This window comes from Aspergillus candidus (genome assembly GCF_002847045.1).
Source record: "Aspergillus candidus strain CBS 102.13 unplaced genomic scaffold BDW47scaffold_113, whole genome shotgun sequence".
Taxonomy (NCBI): Eukaryota; Fungi; Ascomycota; class Eurotiomycetes; order Eurotiales; family Aspergillaceae; genus Aspergillus; species Aspergillus candidus.
The window spans coordinates 1-17,740 of NW_020194118.1; the positions used below are offsets into that span (position 1 = coordinate 1).

The window sequence follows — 17,740 nt, forward strand, 5'->3', positions numbered from 1 at the left end:
TTTTTTTGTTGTTGATCTGCTGGCGTCTATACTAGGATAATGAATTACATACCGGCACCGGTTGTCCCACCCGCTCTAGAAGAAGAAAGCAGCGTTGGAGACTGACGAACGACATAGTCCTGTCCGTGGATGGAGACGTCGAGGGACGGGGCGCGGGAGTCGACGAAGCCCAGGTTGGAGGAGGGGATGTCCTGGGAGAAGAGGAAGAAGGACTCTAGTGTCTTTCAGTCTGGGCTCTCTAGAGGTATACATGTATACATGTGGTGTTGGTGTTGGTGTCTACGGTACATACCCTCGTCGGCATCTTCTACCTCTGGACCAATGAACGTCAAGAAGTTGGTGAGGTCTTCCATGGTGGATTCCGCTTCAGTATACCTAGTATGATAAGGTAGGGTAGAGTTTAGAGTTTGGAACTCTAGTAGAGTTTGATGTTAGGACTGGGATTAGATCCCCACATGGAGATAGTCGTGTGAGCTACAGAGTGAGCTGTACTGGGCTCCAAGTGTGAGATGTGTCAATGTGGCTGTAGACGATGACGTCAGAGTAATTGTATCAGAGCTACGTCTCAGGGTCAAGACCAATGGATACAAAACAGCAAAGATGAACCAGCAACGAAGCAGATACTAGCTAAACAGTCGATTGTGATATCAAAGTCAAATTCTGAACCCTATCCACTTAGTCAGCACTGAGACCCGGATGAGCTCCTCTGATTGGACAGTGTTTGAAGCTGCTCGGGTGGGCCAGATCAATGAACCCCATCATTGCATTCATTTTTATTCCTTCATCATTCATGTCACAATCCGCTTGTCTGACAACAGTCAGGGTCTGCAGGCATGCCCAAGTATGGGAGGCTGTTCCTGACCGCTCCCGTTTCAGTCATTCATCGATTCGTTTTTTTCATGTGTCTCCATACTATCTGTCGGCTACAATGGCCACTGGCTAGCAACGGGATAGCCGTTAGTGGCCTGAGGCCCCCAGATGATCTGCATTGGAGCTCGAACTGTTGGGACTCAGGCCCAACAAAAAAAATCAGGAACATTAGCCTGGATATTTCCCTGTTTTTTCTGGGGTTGATGGTGATGTTGGGTTTCAAATTGTATATACAGTATAGAGCAACTTATTATGTTCACACTCTATCTTTATCTTCTTTATCTTCTTTGATCTGATGACCAGATCATGTAGATCACAGGATCGATGCATGCAAAGAGCTGTTGTCATGTTAGATCGAGGTCAGTTGAGCTACGGATACTTAACCTCAGGTACTATAGCTACGTAGACATGCAGAAACCACAATCACATTAGCTAAATCAGAACGTGGTCCATAACGCTATGATCGATCACATTCTGAATCAGATAGAATGCCACTGTAAATGCACTGGAATACCACCGAGGAAGTCGAGTCTGCATCCGGAGCAATTAACCCAGCCACCAATGAGACCCAAACCTGGTCCACGAAGGCCTCGGTACCTAGGTTAAGTTCACCAGGTTAACGTGCTTGGCCTGACTGAACTGACTTCATCCGGCGCAGCTTCATCTCCTCCTCTTTCCTCTCTCTCCCCTTCCATCTCTCCCCTTCCCTTCCCCTCTTCTCCCCCAGACTTTCTCCTCCTTTTCACTTCCCCCTTTCCCTCTTAAATCTTTCCGATTTCCCCTTCCCGTCTGCCTTGATTCTTGGAACTTTCCCCCCCCGCTCCCACCTTGCCTGACTTTAACGGTAACCTTCGGAGCAACGTTGGTTGACCCCCCAGTTCACCTCAACACCTCGTAAGTGGTTCCTCTTTTGAGTTTGACTTTTCCCCGCTTCCCCAGTCCACTGGATCTCTTTCTTTTCTTTCGGATCCCTGGTCACTGAGCTCTTTGTTTCGACCTCTTCACTTTTGTGGTTTCGTCCCTCCGATCTAGAGACCCCTTCACTAACCTACCAACTTGTTTAGCCGTCGCAAATATCCCCCCTCACGTTTACGACTGTATAATATATTAAACGTCACAAAATGTCGCTCAAAGAAGCTCGTCTACAGCCGCGCATGGCGAAGAAGCCTCCCTTCTCCGTCGAGGTTCCCGGCGTCGAAGCAAAGCCCGGCGAGACGATCCCCCGTCGACTACCCGTTGCCAAGGATGGCCTGTTCACGCGCCTCCCCGAAGACGTCGCTACCACCTATGAAATCCTCCGTCGTTCGGCTCGCGTCTTCGGCAACGCCAAGGCCGTCGGCTCTCGCCGTTTGATCAAGGTCCACACGGAGAACAAGAAGATCAAGAAGGTGGTCGATGGTGTCGAGAAGGAGGTCGACAAGCAATGGAATTACTATGAGATGAGCGGCTATGAGTATAAGACGTTCATCGAGTACGAGCGACTGGCGCTGCAGCTGGGCCAAGGTCTGCGCAAGATTGGCTTGGCCAAGGGTAACCGCGTCCACCTTTTTGGCGCAACTAGGTGAGTCTACCCGATGGGCGTGGATGAGAAGTTGGACGTGGCGTTAACGTTTGTTGTTCTTGTGTAGTGAGAACTGGCTGGCGATGTCACACGGTTCGTATCCCCTCTCTTACACTTGCTGCGCGCGAACGGCAACTAACTGTCTTTTTTCTTGTAGGAGCTGCGTGCCAGTCTATCACGGTGGTCACCGCGTATGATACCTTGGGTGAGGATGGTCTCAAACACTCCATGGTACAGACGGAGAGTGATGGCATCTTCTGTGACCCCAACCTCATTCCCTCGGTGGCAAACGTCCTCGCCGACGCGACGTCCATCAAGCATGTCATCTACAACAGCCACCTGGAGCACAAACAGGAGGATCTGGACCGTTTGAAGTCGCAATTCCCGCACCTGAACGTGATGAGCTTCGAGGAGCTGCGACAGCTTGGCGAGGAAAACCCGGTAGATCCGGTCCCCCCCACCCCCGAAGACCTCTGCTGCATCATGTACACGTCGGGTTCGACCGGCCCTCCCAAGGGGGTTCCCTTGACGCAGGGCAACGTTATTGCCTCCGGTAAGCTCACTGCATGGATTTTTTTTTTTTTTTTTTGGATTCCCGGGTGGTACAGACTAACGATGTTTATAGCCGCCGGTGTTCAGGCCATTGTCGGACCCTACATCGGTCCTTCCGATTCTCTGCTCACCTACCTCCCGCAATCCCACATCCTGGAATTCATGTTCGAGAACGTCTGTCTCTTCTGGGGTGGTACCATGGGTTACGGAAACCCCCGCACCCTGTCGGATGCCTCGATGCGGAACTGCAGCGGCGACATCAAAGAGTTTAAGCCCACGATCTTGGTCGGCGTGCCGGCGGTTTGGGAGTCCGTGAAGAAGGGTGTGCTCAGCAACTTGAACAAGGGCAGCTTCCTGGTCAAGGGCATGTTCTGGGGCGCCATGTCCGCCAAGAACTTCCTCATGGCGACGGGCGTCCCCGGCTCGGATCTCGGCGCGTGGGTGCTGGATTCGGTGGTCTTCAAGAAGCTGCGGGAGGCGACTGGTGGCCGTTTGCGCATCTTCATGAACGGCGGCGGTCCGATCTCCAAGGATACCCAGCGGTTCCTGTCCATGGGCATCGCCCCCATGATCAGCGGGTACGGCCTGACGGAGACCACTGCCATGGGTGCGCTGAACGACCCGATGGCCTGGAACCCGGACGCTCTGGGTGAGATTCCCGCCTCGATCGAAATCAAACTCGTCGACTTCCCCGATGCGGGCTACTTTGCCAAGAACAACCCCCCGCAGGGTGAGATCTTCATCCGCGGCGGTGGTGTGTCGAGCGGCTACTGGAAGAACGAGGAAGAGACCAAGGCCGCGTACACCGAGGACGGTTGGTTCAAGACGGGTGACATTGGTCAATTCGACAAGTACGGCCACCTCTGCATCATCGACCGGAAGAAGAACCTGGTCAAGACGCTGAACGGCGAATACATCGCGCTGGAGAAGCTTGAGTCGGTCTACCGATCTTCCCCGATTGTCGGCAACATCTGCGTCTTCGCGGCCCAGGACCAGGATCGGCCGGTCGCCATCATCGTGCCCGTCGAGGCCGCCCTGAAGAAGCTTGCCAGCGAGAAGAACATCCCGGGCGAGACCCTGGAAACGCTGGTTCACAACGAGAAGCTGAAGTCGTACGTCCTCCAGGAGCTTCAGAATGCCGGCCGTGCGGGCGGTCTCCGGGGTATTGAGATTGTCAGCGGTGTGGTTCTGTCCGACGAGGAGTGGACGCCACAGACTGTACGTTTTTCCCCGTTCCTCCCCTCTTTATCTGCTTGTTCAATTCAGACGTTTGTTTGAGATCACTCGCTAACTATCCCAACAGGGTTACATGACTGCAGCCCAGAAACTCCAGCGCAAGAAGATCGTCGGCCATTTCCAGAAGGACATTGACCGCGCATATGGCAAGAAATAAACGACCGTCTTTACCAGCCCTAACCTAACGTACTGTTCAAATTATGCTTTTTACGCACTGTTCTGTTTTTTTTTTTTCCTTGGTTTGGTTTGATCTTGATTCCCATCCTTTTCTTTTGATTTGATTTTGCAGCCTCGAAACCTATCTTTAGTTACGTTATACCTTTTGCATTGAAATTGTTCCTTTGGGTGTGCTGTGTGCTGTTCTGCCCATGGACCTGGAATGTACTATTTATCTTGTCTCAGTAGAGAATATAACGATGAGTGATTGATTGCTTGATTACGTAGGCTATGCTACTCGTACGTGGGTATCTAGAGGGTAGACTACATGTTAATTACCTGGTAGATGTGACTCATTTAGTGGTTGTATATAAGTAGGTACCATTTACTAGTTGGATTCCGAGTGATGGATAGCTATCCACACCTCATGCCTTGTACCTTATCAGACAATGCAGTCGGGCTTCTGATAGATCCCATTGACTAGAGTAATGGCGTGTTGTACGACTGGCCCTGGCACATAATGTACGGACTATGTACTTCTGTATATCGTGTCGAATGCTGTGACACTTGTAGACGCAATCTACCACCCATAAAGTAACGACGTACGAACGAGTAACCTTTTAGAGAGGATTGCGCCCAGTAGTACGGTGTAATATATATATATATATATATCTCGCTCTCTCTCTCTCTCTCTCTTTCTCTCTCTCTCTCTCTCTCTCTCTCTATATCTTATAATTTATAAAAATAATGTAGAGAATACCTAAGTAGATAAATCAAGAAGTATAAACCTCATCCAGCGCCGGTACAAAACTAACCAGTCGAATATAAGTTCCTGAAAGTACCATCTCTTCATCATTCAGACAGTTTGGCCGAGTGGTTAAGGCGCGGGACTGCTATACACCGACCGTAGTAATACGGTTACACGTCTGCGATCCCGTTCATTCGTGAGCGCAGGTTCGAATCCTGCAGCTGTCGGTATATTTTTTTCTTCCCTATTAAATAATTTATATGTATGTATGTTACTTTGGGGGGAGCTAGGATTGTTTGTGTTTTTTTATCTTGGTTTATCTGTAGTTTTGGGGAAGCTGGGTTGGTCTTCGTCGTGTGGGTTAAGTACCTAAGGGACTGACTGGTCTACTGAGATAGTAGTACTCGGTACTCGACTACTCTATATTGTCGAATGCAAACAAACCCATGTTTGGGTTTGCAGTAAAGTTTGACGTCAACAAATAGACTTGGTCAGTTCATATGTTGTATCGTATCTAACCTAGGTGGCTTATATCCAGTCTGCAATCCTTCATGTCTGTTCGTCGTGTGCGAGCTTGGAGAGCTGTCCGAATACCTATCTAGCTCGAATGAACGGATAATGATTGGGGAATGGTGATTGGGCTACAATGGAAATGCGACACTGATCTCTTGCCCGGCCAAAGGGAGAGAGGCAGACCAGTCCAGGTCGTGTTCGTTTATCCTCGAACCATTCCAAGTCCAATGAACCATGCGACAACAGACAATCGAGGCACGCTCAACAAAAACAGCATTGACCATCCCAATGGCAGCAACAGCAGCCACATCCAGACACACTGAACTCTTCTATTCCTTCTTGGTACGTGCGTTATGGAACTGAATCCAGCCACAGCAAAACGCACTGTAATCCATGCCTTCATCAATCCAGGACCCCAGGAGTAACTCGTGCAGTCTCTGCGTGATACAAGCCTCCCACGAGGACAGACAAAGAACAACATCTAAGACAGGGGCGGAAGGCTGGTGTGTCTGTTGAAAGCTTAATTCGGCTTGACTTGGTTCTGTACGTCTTGGTTTGTGCGTCTGGTTTTGTACGCCCTGGGCTGCTTTCTCCGTCCGTCTGTCTGTCTGTCTGTTGTCTGGTGGGTCGCTAAAGGGGATCTGTTTTCTTCTTTTTTTTGCCCCTGGAAATTAATTAGATAGAAGTTGGGATTGCTCATTCTGCTTTGGAATCCTATATAATTGACAAAACGTATATATATATCCTCTCCATGAACATTTACTTGAGGTCTTGGTCATGGAACGTCTTGCTCCGTCGAGATGTCATACCACGTAAGTCAACACAGAAATCAATATATGATTGAAACAGACATCAGTAGTCGTCATTGACCAAGTCCGGTCTATCCCCTGATGAGCGAGACAGTCCTACTACACTGTACCTCTGCTGCACAATCCACCAACAACAAGCAAAGCGGAAGACAATAATCCCGGCAGAATCCGTACAGGCGGTGGTCTCCCACCTACCCATCCTGGCACCATAACCAGACTAAGCCCTTCCTAGTCTAGCTTAAGATTCCCATCCTGATTTCCACGGCGCCTTGACTTGCGCAGTGACCGTCTGTCGCACGGCGCCGCCATTCACCACACCACACCACTCCAAGTAGTCAACACAAAGCAGAAAAAGGGAAGGGAAAACAAAATGTCATTCTGGAGGTCTGTCCATCCTGACCCCTTGTCTACACCTCAAACCGGAGCAAATCTACTCAAAGAAAGAAAAAGAAAGAACCAATCTGACACTCGCGCCGTCTAGTTCCTACCGATCCCTATCGCCCAAAACGCGCGCCCTGTTCGGAGTGGGCCTCATGGCCTGGGCGTCGATTGGACTCTGGATGTCGCCGCAGGTGGAGGACGTAATGGGGATGAAGGCCACGGCGGCGGAGCAGGAGGAGCTGGATCGGAAATTGGCGCTCCGGGTGTCTAGGGTTGAGAAGGAGGGGAAGTGATTGTGGGATCTGACTGGTGATGGTGATGGATGGGCTGGTTATTGACAATTTTATTCTAAGGATTTGAGTTATGGTATTCTATTTGAGTTATGGACTAATCGTTGTGCTTTGAGGGGATTTTGTGGGTTTGTTGCGTTTGGTTGGATGGTTTGGCTGGTGGCGGTGACTACATGCTTTGTTGTGCTACCCGAAAGATCCGGCCTAGCTGGCTGGTGGGTGAGTGTCAAGGCGTGGGCAAGGGAGGACTAGGGGGGTGAAAGAGACCAGGCAGGCGAAAGAGGACCAGGGGGGAGTTGAAGATGCGCGCGCCAAGCCACCGAGGCCAATTGATACAGACAGGCCTGATACAGAGATGGGCCTTGGACGTGGAGCAGGTACCCTTCCAAGAATCCCTCGTCGTGTCGGTCATCGCGTGCGGTGGGTTTGTCAGAAGTTTGTTGGCGCAGCACAGCATCCGAGGACCGTTTCGTGAAACGGGACGTAGGTCAATGCACGCAAGACCGGGATGCGTGAGGTGGCGATGGCCGAAGGGCGATAGCACCCATGCTGGATGTGTAGGAAATTCCCTGCAACAGAAGAAAGAAACAAAGACATCGAGGGGGCGGAGAGACGGCTCGGCATGGCCGACTGAGCAAGGGTTTGAAAGAAGGCGGTTATTGGGTGAAATCCGCTCTGATAGCCTTCGAATGAAATCCGGTGACGACATAAAAGATTTATGAATCTGGTTTCGTAGACCCGACGCACGGGGCTATCAAGCTCCCGGCTTCTTCTGTCTTGGTTCAGACAGCCACGGTCTTCCATGAGATGCCGATCGTCCGGCGAGTCCACGACACGAAGCAGGACATGGGTCGTCCTCAGTGGACGCTGAATGAGGGTGGGTTGAAGACCGACATCCTGGCGGACTTCAGGATTGGAAGTGACTTCTCAAGGGCAGGCGTATCAGTGGATATCGCGGAGGATCAATCAGAGGGTGGGCCTTGTCCTGCGCGTTGATTCGAGAACCGACTAGGGTGTCACCCGTATTGCTTTGCCAGGTGCCCCGTCGGCACGGTGGGACTGCAACCGTTGCACAATCTCCCTGGAATACCTGCACCACGACGTTTTTCCTGTTTCCTGTTGGCCGCCTTCTCCAGTCGAATGATGCACCCCCCCACCGACCAGAAAGAAGGTCTCTCACCCCACTGACATCTTTGGGTCGACGTCCTTCCCCCTTGTACGACATGCATGGCGGACCATTCCAGGGGGTTATTATTGCATCGACATTGCCTGCGTGGACCCGCCCACGCACACCTTCCTCCCTCCCCCCCAACCCGCGACAGCCGGTTTGTATCAGTGATTTTGGGAAACCTTTGGAGGCAGATGCATTATCGATCAGCTGAGAGAGAGGTGTACCTGGTCCGACCCCTTTAGACCTCCATGCATGTTTGACTGGTCCAGTGATGGAATCTATCTGCTGGGGATCAATGAGCTAGCTGTCTGTCGAGTCGTCGACCCTGGAAAACGGGTAAAGCATGGAAAAGTTCTCCTAACATATCAGAAATGCAGATGCAGCTGAAGATTGACAGCGATGTCACCCTTCATTCCCGGAAGAGTCGAAATACACCCAAGGACAACTTTGGAAGGGGCACGAAGGACTGCAGTCACGCAGCCCCGGCAAGGTTGAAGTCGAGGATGAACCGGTACCGTCTGGGATGGCCGGAACGTGCCGAGGGCGCTAGTTGGATTTGCAACCAGTGACCACTAGGACATAGCTGAGTCAGCCACCCAGGAGAATCGGCCCTAATGCATGTTTGGTCGATCGTGATGGGCCGGTCCCACGGCGATCATCTTAGTGTATCTTCCTTTTGACGTCGTTGTCCGCTGGGAAACAGAGACTGAATTGGATAGCTGAGTCCAATGGTTTCGCCACTGTCATTGGATCCAGGTAATCTCGGTGAGAGATGCAGTAGTGGTGGATAGGGTGAAGTGGAGCTGAGGGTATAGTAGAAGCTCTCAAGGGTCGAAAGACCAAACCGAAACAAAACAGACAAGATAAAAGAAGAAAAAAGAAAAAAAGAAGACAGACAAGTCATGTCCCAAAGACTCAACGACAGAGAGGTCCCCACTTTCCTATCCAGTACTCCATAGTTCCATACAGACAGGAGGAGAGAGAAAAGGAGGTGAGCGAGCGAGCGCACCGACCCCGAAGAAGACGGCTGCTGGCCGACCGCCATACCGGATCCAACCGTGACCCACACCACTTCAGCTTCATGTTTTCTTTCTTTTCCCCTTAATTTCATGATTTCTTTCAGGTTGTTGATCTTGTATTATTATTATTATTATTATTATCATAATTGTTATTATTATCTATTTATTCATTTGGCTTGTTATTATTATTCAATCCTGGATTCTTATCTCGTGTGTTGATTTTCATTTTAATCTTCATCTTCAGTTAATCTATTCAGAATACCTTCCTTTCCTTCCCTGCAGCTAATGCCTCACCCAAGTGTGGAGGAGCAGTTGCTGTGCTTCGCTTTGACTCCACACTAATCCAAATCCATGGATGACCTCCCCGAGGTGCACTGCACTGCAGCCTGATAAAAGCCCACTGGCGACTGTCCGGATCAAATTATAGGCCCACTCGTCCTGCAGGTAGCCCTAGGTCTGCGTCTACTTGCAGATTCCCACAACAGTAATCCATAAAACCTGACTGATTGACTGACTGATTTGACTGACTCCAGACTAACATAACACATACACTCACATTTGCCCCAACTGACAGCGGAAAGAGACGCCTCCTCCGCTCAGTCCTCCCCCCTGTCGCTTTTCCTTGATCTTGTTCCCTCGAGGGGAGGAGGAGGGGTCGGAGAAAATAGTCATAGTACAGGGCCAATGACACTATCGCCGAAGCCCCAGTGGTTTTTTCTTTCTTTCTTTCTTTCTTTTTTTTGGTCTTTCTCCTGGTTTTTTTTCTCTTCTTCTTTTTGTATTTTTTTTTTTGCGCGCTCTCTCTCTCTCTCTCCCGCTCATTACATGTGCCTCTAACTTGACATGTAATAAGAATCAAAAAGCAAAAAAAAAAAACAAAAAAGGAAAAGGGTAAAGAAAGAACTGTGTTTTCGCCGTGCCGATAACCATCCTTGCCCAGGACAGCGGTAGGTTACCCGGGCACTGAGTGGTCATCCGTCAAACATGGCACAATAAGAAAAATCGTTTACACGTCATCTGGGGCTGAATAACTAGAATAACAAGGAAAAGAAAAGAAAAGGAAAGGAAAGATAAGGCCAGAAACGAAATTGCAAAAAGAACGAAACGCAGAATCAACAAGGATTAAGGAGAGCAAAACCGTGTCATCACCACATCCTTCCAGAGGCGAGAGGTGAGAATTGTATGAAGGTGAGGGCAGAAAACGAACCTGAAAGTAAATGATACCAGGGATGAACATGGGGCAAGAATGGAGCATGAATAGCCTCAAAAAGGAAAGAAAAAAAAAAGTGAAAGAAAGAAAGGAACATCACTTTTCTCATGCATCTTTCAGCCTGGTGATGCCGTCGAAAAATCTATGTTTTAAAACAATTAAATCGAATAATGCGAACTGAAAAGACGCCGTCTCATTTTTCATCTGGCCAAGGACGCGTAAATCACGGACGACATGAAGGAAAAAGCAAGGAGACCAGAAGATGAGAGAGAGTCTTTTCAACTGAGTAATCGGGACTTGAGCTCGACGAGAGGGAGATGAGAGGGAAAAAAGAAAATGAGAGGGTAACGGAAGAAACACAAAAAGACCTATGCGCACAGACTTTGGGAGTTTTGAAGCCGGCTCTGCATACTGCCTTCAGCAGGCCGGGTCGAGTAAACCGGATCGTAAGCTCCAGCACCGGAATAATGGTGGAGTCCATGGGAAGCCAGTTTGGGAGGCTGTTTAAAAAAAGCCGGAGAATCACTTTGTTCTGGCGGCATCGTAACCATGATGTCGAAATTCTCGGAAAAGCCGTTGCTCGGCTCTTCACTATGCTTGGATACGGTATCATACTCAAAAGCAAGGGGCGGGAGGTGACTGCGGAAGTGGACGTCGTGTTTCCTGCCGTCCATCATGGCAAAAGTCGGGTCGTGGAATGATTCATCCATGCTAGGGGTACTTTTGATGGGCTCAATTGGGTCCATAGTGTCGTGAATGCTCCCAATGTCGAAGGTAGATGATGACGAGGATGAGATATGGGGACTGCTGCCGCTCAGGGACGATTGGTCTGGCGCCCTCATCTGGTGGTGGTAGTCAGCGCGGCCATACTGGTGCCCACCGCGCTGCGATGAGTCGTACGACATCAGGGTCAAGTGAGACCGTGCCGCCTGTCCGATGCCTGGGGGTAGGACAGCGCCCCCGCTGCCATCGCCAGAGCCACCACTCCCGCCGTCTGGGCCCATGCTGGTCGAGCTGTCTCGCCGGCCGTCTTTGTAATGGCCCGGGGATCGTCCGCGGACCACCATTGGGTGCGAAAGTTTCCTGGCTACCTTGACCCACTGCGCGTCTGCGCTCCCGCCCATCGGACTGGGAATCTGTGCGTAAAGCTCGACGACCAGATTGTAATACTGCTGCTGTGCGCGACGTTTGCCGTTGTTTGCCGTCGCCTTTTGGAACTGGATGCGCTCGAACGTATGCTGGGTCGGTGGCTGGGATGGCTGCGGTGCGCTGGCGTAGGAGGTGCTATAGTCCATTGGCATCCCGGGGGCCTGGGAGCTTAGCCCGTATCCGTGTTGGGCGCTATTGGGTGCGGAGCCGTGGCCGAGAACCAACGGAGGCGGCTGGAATGGCTGCAGGACCACCTTGGCTGGCTTGCGCTCGGATTGCTTATCGCGCTTCGGGGTGTGCTGAACGAGTTCCCGGATCTCCCCATGCTGTCCGTTCACAATGGCCGAGATGCACATGGAGAACGACAGAATGCGTTCGGTTCCTTGATGGTCCGGTAGCTTGACGAAGAGAGGTGCATGTGTCCACGGTTGTAGCGTGAACGAACAAGAAACCGAAAAGTAATTGCGTCGGTAGCACGTCCACTTTTCTTCGGCCTGAAAGAATCCTTTGTGGATTTTGGCTGTGATCTCCGGTTTGATGGTCTGGCCACCCGCCATGATTGAGTGGATAACCGTGGTCTCGCTGAAAGGCGGTGCGTCCGTAATCGGCTGCGAGATACGCTGGATGGGGTCCATCAACATCGGGCCCGTCTGACCGAAGATCATACTGGGAGCACGGTCCAGGTGTCCCTCGAGCCCGCGTGGGGTCGTGGTGAATTGGGAGATCCGCGACATATCGCTGAGACTCGATAGCGATGGGAATGTACCTCCCCGGTGGAGGGTGTAGGTCCCTGGGTAGGTATCTGTTCTTCCAAACGCCGAATTTCCGGAGACCGCCGAATTTCCAGATTGGACGGAAGGAGACATGCCCGTAGGTGGTTGGCTATAGGATTTAAATAATGTCATGGTCAATCGCTGCATCACCAACAGAACCGGGGGGATAGAAACTTGACTTGACTTACAGTGGAGGAACCCTGTGAGATCTGAAGTCAGGCATTCTATCGTACGATAGTGCCGACGAATGCGAGTACAGAGAGCTAGATGGGGGAGAGAAGGTGTCTGTTAACGAACGCCAATCCCATTTTATGGACATGTCAGCCTTGCAGTTTGCATAGAAGGGCCTGAATTGGGCAACCAACCGGAACATCCAGAGTCCGCTGGGCTCATGAGGATTGTAGGAGACGTTGCGAAGCTGGGGCCGTTCTAGATCAGCAAGCGGTCTCGACCAAAAATAGACATCCCAACTGGCCACGGAGGGAGAGTAAAGCAAGGACAAGATAAATCAAATATTCCCCAATGCATAACGAGTACACAACATATGAAATGGACCGAGGTGTCCTGGGTGGCTAGTATTTGCAGGCGCATGTTGAATGATGGAATAACATGACTAAAGTGTAGAGGAGCGTGCATGCAAGTGGATTTGGAAGGGGGGAGGGGGAAGTAGTTCAATGTGGTATAAAACAAAACCAAAAGGAAGACAAAGAACGTTGAAAATTAAATGACCCTCTTGAGAAACACAAAAACATCAAAAATTCAATAATTAAAAAAAGGAACAAAAGAGAATTTGCCCAAATGATCGAGGTGTTGTTGTTGTCCGAACTAGAAGGGAATACTGTGTACTAGTGGCTGCAAGCGGGCCAAGTGGAGCACCAGGAAACCGTCCAAATTGAAAGACAACTTACGGGAGATCCTGCATGGCAGGCTGCTGTGTGTTGTAGCGCAGGCCGTTGGTCGCAGGCACTGAAACTGGCTGTGCCAGAGGATGGCCCACAGCATTTCCTCGGCGATGATTTTCCTCCTCATCCATGGAAAACCCCATCGGACCAGGGAATTGTCGCTGGGAGCCCGAATAGTCGTTGTCGCTGTGGAGGGGACCGTCCAGCTGGAATGAACTCTGCAGGAGAGTTGCTGGGAACGTAAACGATTGTTAGAACAGAGGGTACTTTGACAAAGATATACCATCAGGTCAAACTTGAAGACGGGAAAAAACGGAAAAAGAAAACAAAAATGAAGTAAAATAAATGCATAAACAAGAAAAAGAAAAGGAGAAAAGGGAAAAAAAAAAAAAAAGAAATCAACAAGAAAAGAGTCACACAAAAGATGTCGGGGCATCGTCAGTCCGAAATAGAATAGGTTTGACATCCTTGTCGTCCCTTGAAGGATACAGTGCTCCTTGATACTATCTCAGGCCATGCGAGGAGACGTAGTTCTTCTTTCCTTCTCTTTTCCCCTGTGTTTTTAATTGTCCTGTCGCTTCTCCACCACTTTCTCCTTCTATATCGTGCAACCAAAGCAAGAAGCTTGAGGTACCAAGCTCCTGGGATGACAGACCGTAACTCCATATGGAGATGGCTTGCCGTCGGGTTTTGCGACTATCGAATTGCAGGCTGAAGGGATTTGGTAGAACGCCCGACGAACAAACATGGAACAACCCGCAAAAGGGAATGAACAAGAGAAAAGAAACCAAAAAAGAAATGACTTACAGTGATTCATTAGGAATGAAAGAGAGGAAAAAGCAAAAAAAAGAAGGGTAAGGCCGTGAGTCGGATGACACAAGAGGCGAGCTGTCAGTCCAAATCCGCCAAGGATACTCTGTCGTCCAGCCCGATTCGAGCGAGCGCTATAGAGACGACCAGAGGAACACTAGGCTTTCAATGGTGCTGAGCAGGGGTGTCTTAGATAGTTAAGGGCGACGCCGGAAGATAAGTTAGGGCGGCTCTTTCATTAGGCTCCAAGACTGGAGGCTTGTAAAAAAAGAAAAGCAAAGTAAAATGGGGAAAAAAAAAGATGAGGAAAGAGAAATCACGACAGTTGTCTCTGATGCGGAGGTGTCGTGCCTCAAAGACCCGGGCTGGCGCAGACGACGTGGTTCTAAAGCCCTGTCAGTTCCCGTGGCCCACGACCGAGTCTCGTCGCGGCGCAAAAGAGGCAGGAAAAGAAAGAGATCCAACGAACAAATGTGCTTGGTAAGGTCTTGGTCATCTGAAACAGATAGAAGTGTAGCTAGCGCCTCAATATCAGAGCCTATACTGGAAAGTCTGGGCATGGGGGTTGGGAGAGGAAAGAGTAATTAGAAAGAGGTGGGAAAGAAAGAAAGAAAACACTAGAGGCGCACGTAAGAAACAAATCAAAAAAGTAAACAACAACAATGCGCAGGTGTATTAGTGTTCTCGGCATTGCACGGTGTCGTCGCTCTCGGCGACGACTAACCATTATGCAGCATGACACTTGCGGATGGGTTAGAGAGGTAGTTGTGTGGTGAAGGAGATGGGAACCAATTCTTTGGCAGGAAAAGCATCAGAGCCACCATGAGACCCAGAGAGACCATATGACAGGGGTTCCGGAAGGACAAGTGAAAACGTGCATATCGACTGAGGATAAGATACGTTGTTGTATAGGGAGCCGACGAATACAAGCGAGACAGAAATCCAACACCGCAAAAGAAAGCGGAACACAGGAAAAAGGCGCGCGGAGATAAAGAGTACAAAGAGGCTGAGGAGACAGAGACACAAAAGAGCCGACTTACAAGGACCTGTTGCGCAATTGGGCGCCAGAGTTGATAATCAGATTCAATCAATGAGTACGAGTCGTAACTTGCATTGATCGTTGCAGGTTTTGATCTCCAGCTGCAACCCTATATGTAGAGGATTGGGAGTTGGAACAAGGTTCGACTATTGTCCACGTTAAGAGAATCGATGTCAGTATGGAATTGCTCAGAATCCGATTCCTCTGGCGTCTCAGATCTCTGAGATGTACTCACCAAAGGGCGGTTGTCGTGTGTCAAGACCAACAGCGTTGACTTGCCGCCTATAATATCCCGCTCGATCCAAAAGAAACAATGGAGGATGATATCAGAAAGAGGGCAGACTAAAGGGAGACACCGTCGAAATGGAAAGACTCAAAAACGCCAGCAGCCCGAGAGAGGGATTTGTCTGATTGATATTTGTTTCCAGATACTAGAAGGGAACAAGCCCAAATGCTCCTGTCATAATGTTTCCTTCCTACCCACACGCACCGACGCCCGCTTTCTAGACTGGCCCCTTTACGTCGACTTGACAGACCCTGGCAAGACGGCGGAATATCTGCAGAACCTCGTTGCGCACAAGCCCTGAGAGCTGTTGCTGGGAGTAGACCTACCACATTGGCCACGAGTAAGGCTGTTCAAATGAAAACCAATCGTACCAGACCGAAAAGAGCACCCTTCCCCCCTAGGCATCTGGACGGAAGATTTCAAGGAAATGACCCCATTGTCATCATCACCTTGGCTATGCTGATACTGATTATATTTTAATTATAATTCTAATAATATAATATAATAACGAGGATCATCGAAGAAATAATAATCATGATAATAATTCGCGATCAATAGTTAGCATTGGTAATGCTGACCGAAATTATAATAATAATTATATATAGAATAATAACATCCATCATAATATTAAATAATTTGAGTGGAAACACCATTAGGGGCCCCAGGAAGAGGCTTGTCTGGATTCCCATTTTCGTGGACGACCCTCTCTTTTCCCTTTTCGGGGGTGCGGTTTGTAGTTTGATCTGATCATATTTTTCCCTTTCTTTTCCTTTTTTTTCCCCTTCATTTTTTCCCCCGTATTGTTGTATTCTATTTTTTAAATGGATTATTCACTCTTTCATCTTTGATTCACCATTCGATGGAGTGTCATTTCATCTTAATTTAGTTTTACAATAATTTGCTTTTGCCTCTGAATTGGCTGGCTCCCTCGGAATGAAAATGAGGCATGAGGTCTCATGGCGAAATTTGTTGCATCATGAGGAAAAAGAAAGCAAGAAAAAGATAATAATAAACAAATAAAAAGATAAATCCATTACTTGGACCCTGTTCAAACATTGACAACGAGAGACAAAAAAACCGCCCGGATTGGGTTTATGGGACGGTTGGGTGTTGCATATTGCACCAATCCCAAGCCATACAAACTTGGGATGAAGACCCAGGAGAGGGATCAATGGAAAGAGAGAGAAAGAGCTGAGTTGAAATCTTGGCAGAATTGAAAGGATTGAACGCTGTATAGCTGGAGAAAAAAAAATGAAGTATTAGCTAGGTAGAAACTAGAAAAAGTCAGTCAGCTGTCCCCAGCGCGACACCCGGTAAGCGGGAAAGTGCAGCAAAAGATGGCGCTAGAAAGAATTAGTGATGGACGATCATCGTCCCCCGGGACTCCCGTGCAGACCCTAGTCGCATGACGGGGGGGCTTGTGGACGCTAAACTGAGCTTGGGCGAACTCACGGAACCAATCGACTTACCTTCGATCCTGATCCTCCCCCCAAGAGAAACGGTTTACCGCTAAGGGCGGAGTACCCGTAGACAGGGGGGTTATCGAGACGACTCACGACTGCCTCCGCGCCCCCCTTCATCTATACTAGCACCTATACGTTCTAGACGGGACGCCCCATTGCCCCAATCAGATGTTTATACCAATACCAATACTAACCATTACTCCTACTATGCTATTTATTTACTTTTATTCTATTTTATTTTCTCTTTCATGTGCTCGAGGCACGAGCGCTGGTTCTTGCATCAATCCGCGATCAGCCGATCGACGGGCTTAAACCCAGCAACCAGACTAGTTGACCTAACTACCATCAAGAGATAGGATCATTGCCTCACCGAAAGAGACAAGGAAAAAAATATGAATAGTAAAAAAAAAATCATTAAGGAAAAAAAATAAAACAGAAAATCAGAAGCAATCAATCAACCAAATCCTGCCGAGTTTGTAGTCACCATCCTTGGCAGCGTTGGGAATCTTATCGAACTAATCGCCGTCCTCCCCGGAGAACAATGAGAACTTCCCTCTTCCCCTCCCCACTGTTGCACCCGGACGATGAGGTGTGGAGTTGACGTGTTGCCTTCGTCCGTATCGGAAGGGTAAAGCTTCCAGAAATCAGAATGGAGCTCTCGGGGGGCCCACTGGTCGAGGAGTGAGACATCCAATACAAAGAAATGAATGCAATGACATGGCTATCCTTTTCTTTTTTCCTTTTTTCTTTTCTTTTCTGTTTTTATTTACGTTTTTTATTTCCTTCTGCTGCTGTGCCTTTT

The 17,740-nt window shown here is 49.3% G+C and overlaps 7 protein-coding genes and 1 non-coding gene across 8 annotated transcripts; 3 read left to right on the forward strand and 5 right to left on the reverse strand.

Moving 5' to 3' along the window:
- Nucleotides 1–44: 44 nt before the first annotated feature.
- On the reverse strand, nt 45–353 carry BDW47DRAFT_130211 (S-adenosylmethionine-dependent methyltransferase; the record flags this gene model as incomplete). Its single annotated transcript, XM_024817069.1, has 2 exons — nt 45–214; nt 293–353. 2 exons carry the CDS (start codon nt 351–353, stop codon nt 45–47), a joined length of 231 nt encoding a protein of 76 aa, XP_024667136.1.
- Nucleotides 354–1,376: 1,023 nt separating this feature from the next.
- Nucleotides 1,377–4,647, forward strand: faa4 (long-chain fatty acid-CoA ligase FAA1). The gene is made up of 6 exons (XM_024814680.1): nt 1,377–1,764; nt 1,935–2,431; nt 2,499–2,524; nt 2,589–2,984; nt 3,057–4,201; nt 4,287–4,647. The coding sequence occupies exons 2-6, from the start codon at nt 1,992–1,994 to the stop codon at nt 4,374–4,376; spliced, it is 2,097 nt and encodes a 698-aa protein (XP_024667137.1). The 5' UTR covers nt 1,377–1,764; nt 1,935–1,991; the 3' UTR covers nt 4,377–4,647.
- A 587-nt stretch (nt 4,648–5,234) lies between these two features.
- BDW47DRAFT_t164 lies at nt 5,235–5,350 on the forward strand. Its single transcript has one exon. It is a non-coding gene; the product is annotated as a tRNA-Ser (tRNA).
- A 1,465-nt stretch (nt 5,351–6,815) lies between these two features.
- Nucleotides 6,816–7,119, forward strand: BDW47DRAFT_121481 (uncharacterized protein; the record flags this gene model as incomplete). The annotated part of the gene is made up of 2 exons (XM_024815639.1): nt 6,816–6,829; nt 6,927–7,119. The coding sequence occupies 2 exons, from the start codon at nt 6,816–6,818 to the stop codon at nt 7,117–7,119; spliced, it is 207 nt and encodes a 68-aa protein (XP_024667138.1).
- A 101-nt stretch (nt 7,120–7,220) lies between these two features.
- BDW47DRAFT_10097 (uncharacterized protein) lies at nt 7,221–7,924 on the reverse strand. Its single transcript, XM_024811566.1, has one exon. It carries the CDS (start codon nt 7,823–7,825, stop codon nt 7,343–7,345), a length of 483 nt encoding a protein of 160 aa, XP_024667139.1. The 5' UTR covers nt 7,826–7,924; the 3' UTR covers nt 7,221–7,342.
- Nucleotides 7,925–8,899: 975 nt separating this feature from the next.
- BDW47DRAFT_10100 (uncharacterized protein) lies at nt 8,900–9,320 on the reverse strand. The gene has a single exon (XM_024811574.1). The coding sequence runs from the start codon at nt 9,189–9,191 to the stop codon at nt 8,943–8,945; it is 249 nt and encodes an 82-aa protein (XP_024667140.1). The 5' UTR covers nt 9,192–9,320; the 3' UTR covers nt 8,900–8,942.
- A 947-nt stretch (nt 9,321–10,267) lies between these two features.
- Nucleotides 10,268–10,697, reverse strand: BDW47DRAFT_10121 (uncharacterized protein). Its single transcript, XM_024811606.1, has one exon. The coding sequence runs from the start codon at nt 10,559–10,561 to the stop codon at nt 10,313–10,315; it is 249 nt and encodes an 82-aa protein (XP_024667141.1). The 5' UTR covers nt 10,562–10,697; the 3' UTR covers nt 10,268–10,312.
- A 187-nt stretch (nt 10,698–10,884) lies between these two features.
- BDW47DRAFT_121482 (NDT80 / PhoG like DNA-binding family protein) lies at nt 10,885–12,661 on the reverse strand (the record flags this gene model as incomplete). The annotated part of the gene is made up of 2 exons (XM_024815640.1): nt 10,885–12,547; nt 12,627–12,661. 2 exons carry the CDS (start codon nt 12,659–12,661, stop codon nt 10,885–10,887), a joined length of 1,698 nt encoding a protein of 565 aa, XP_024667142.1.
- Between the last annotated feature and the right edge of the window lie 5,079 nt (nt 12,662–17,740).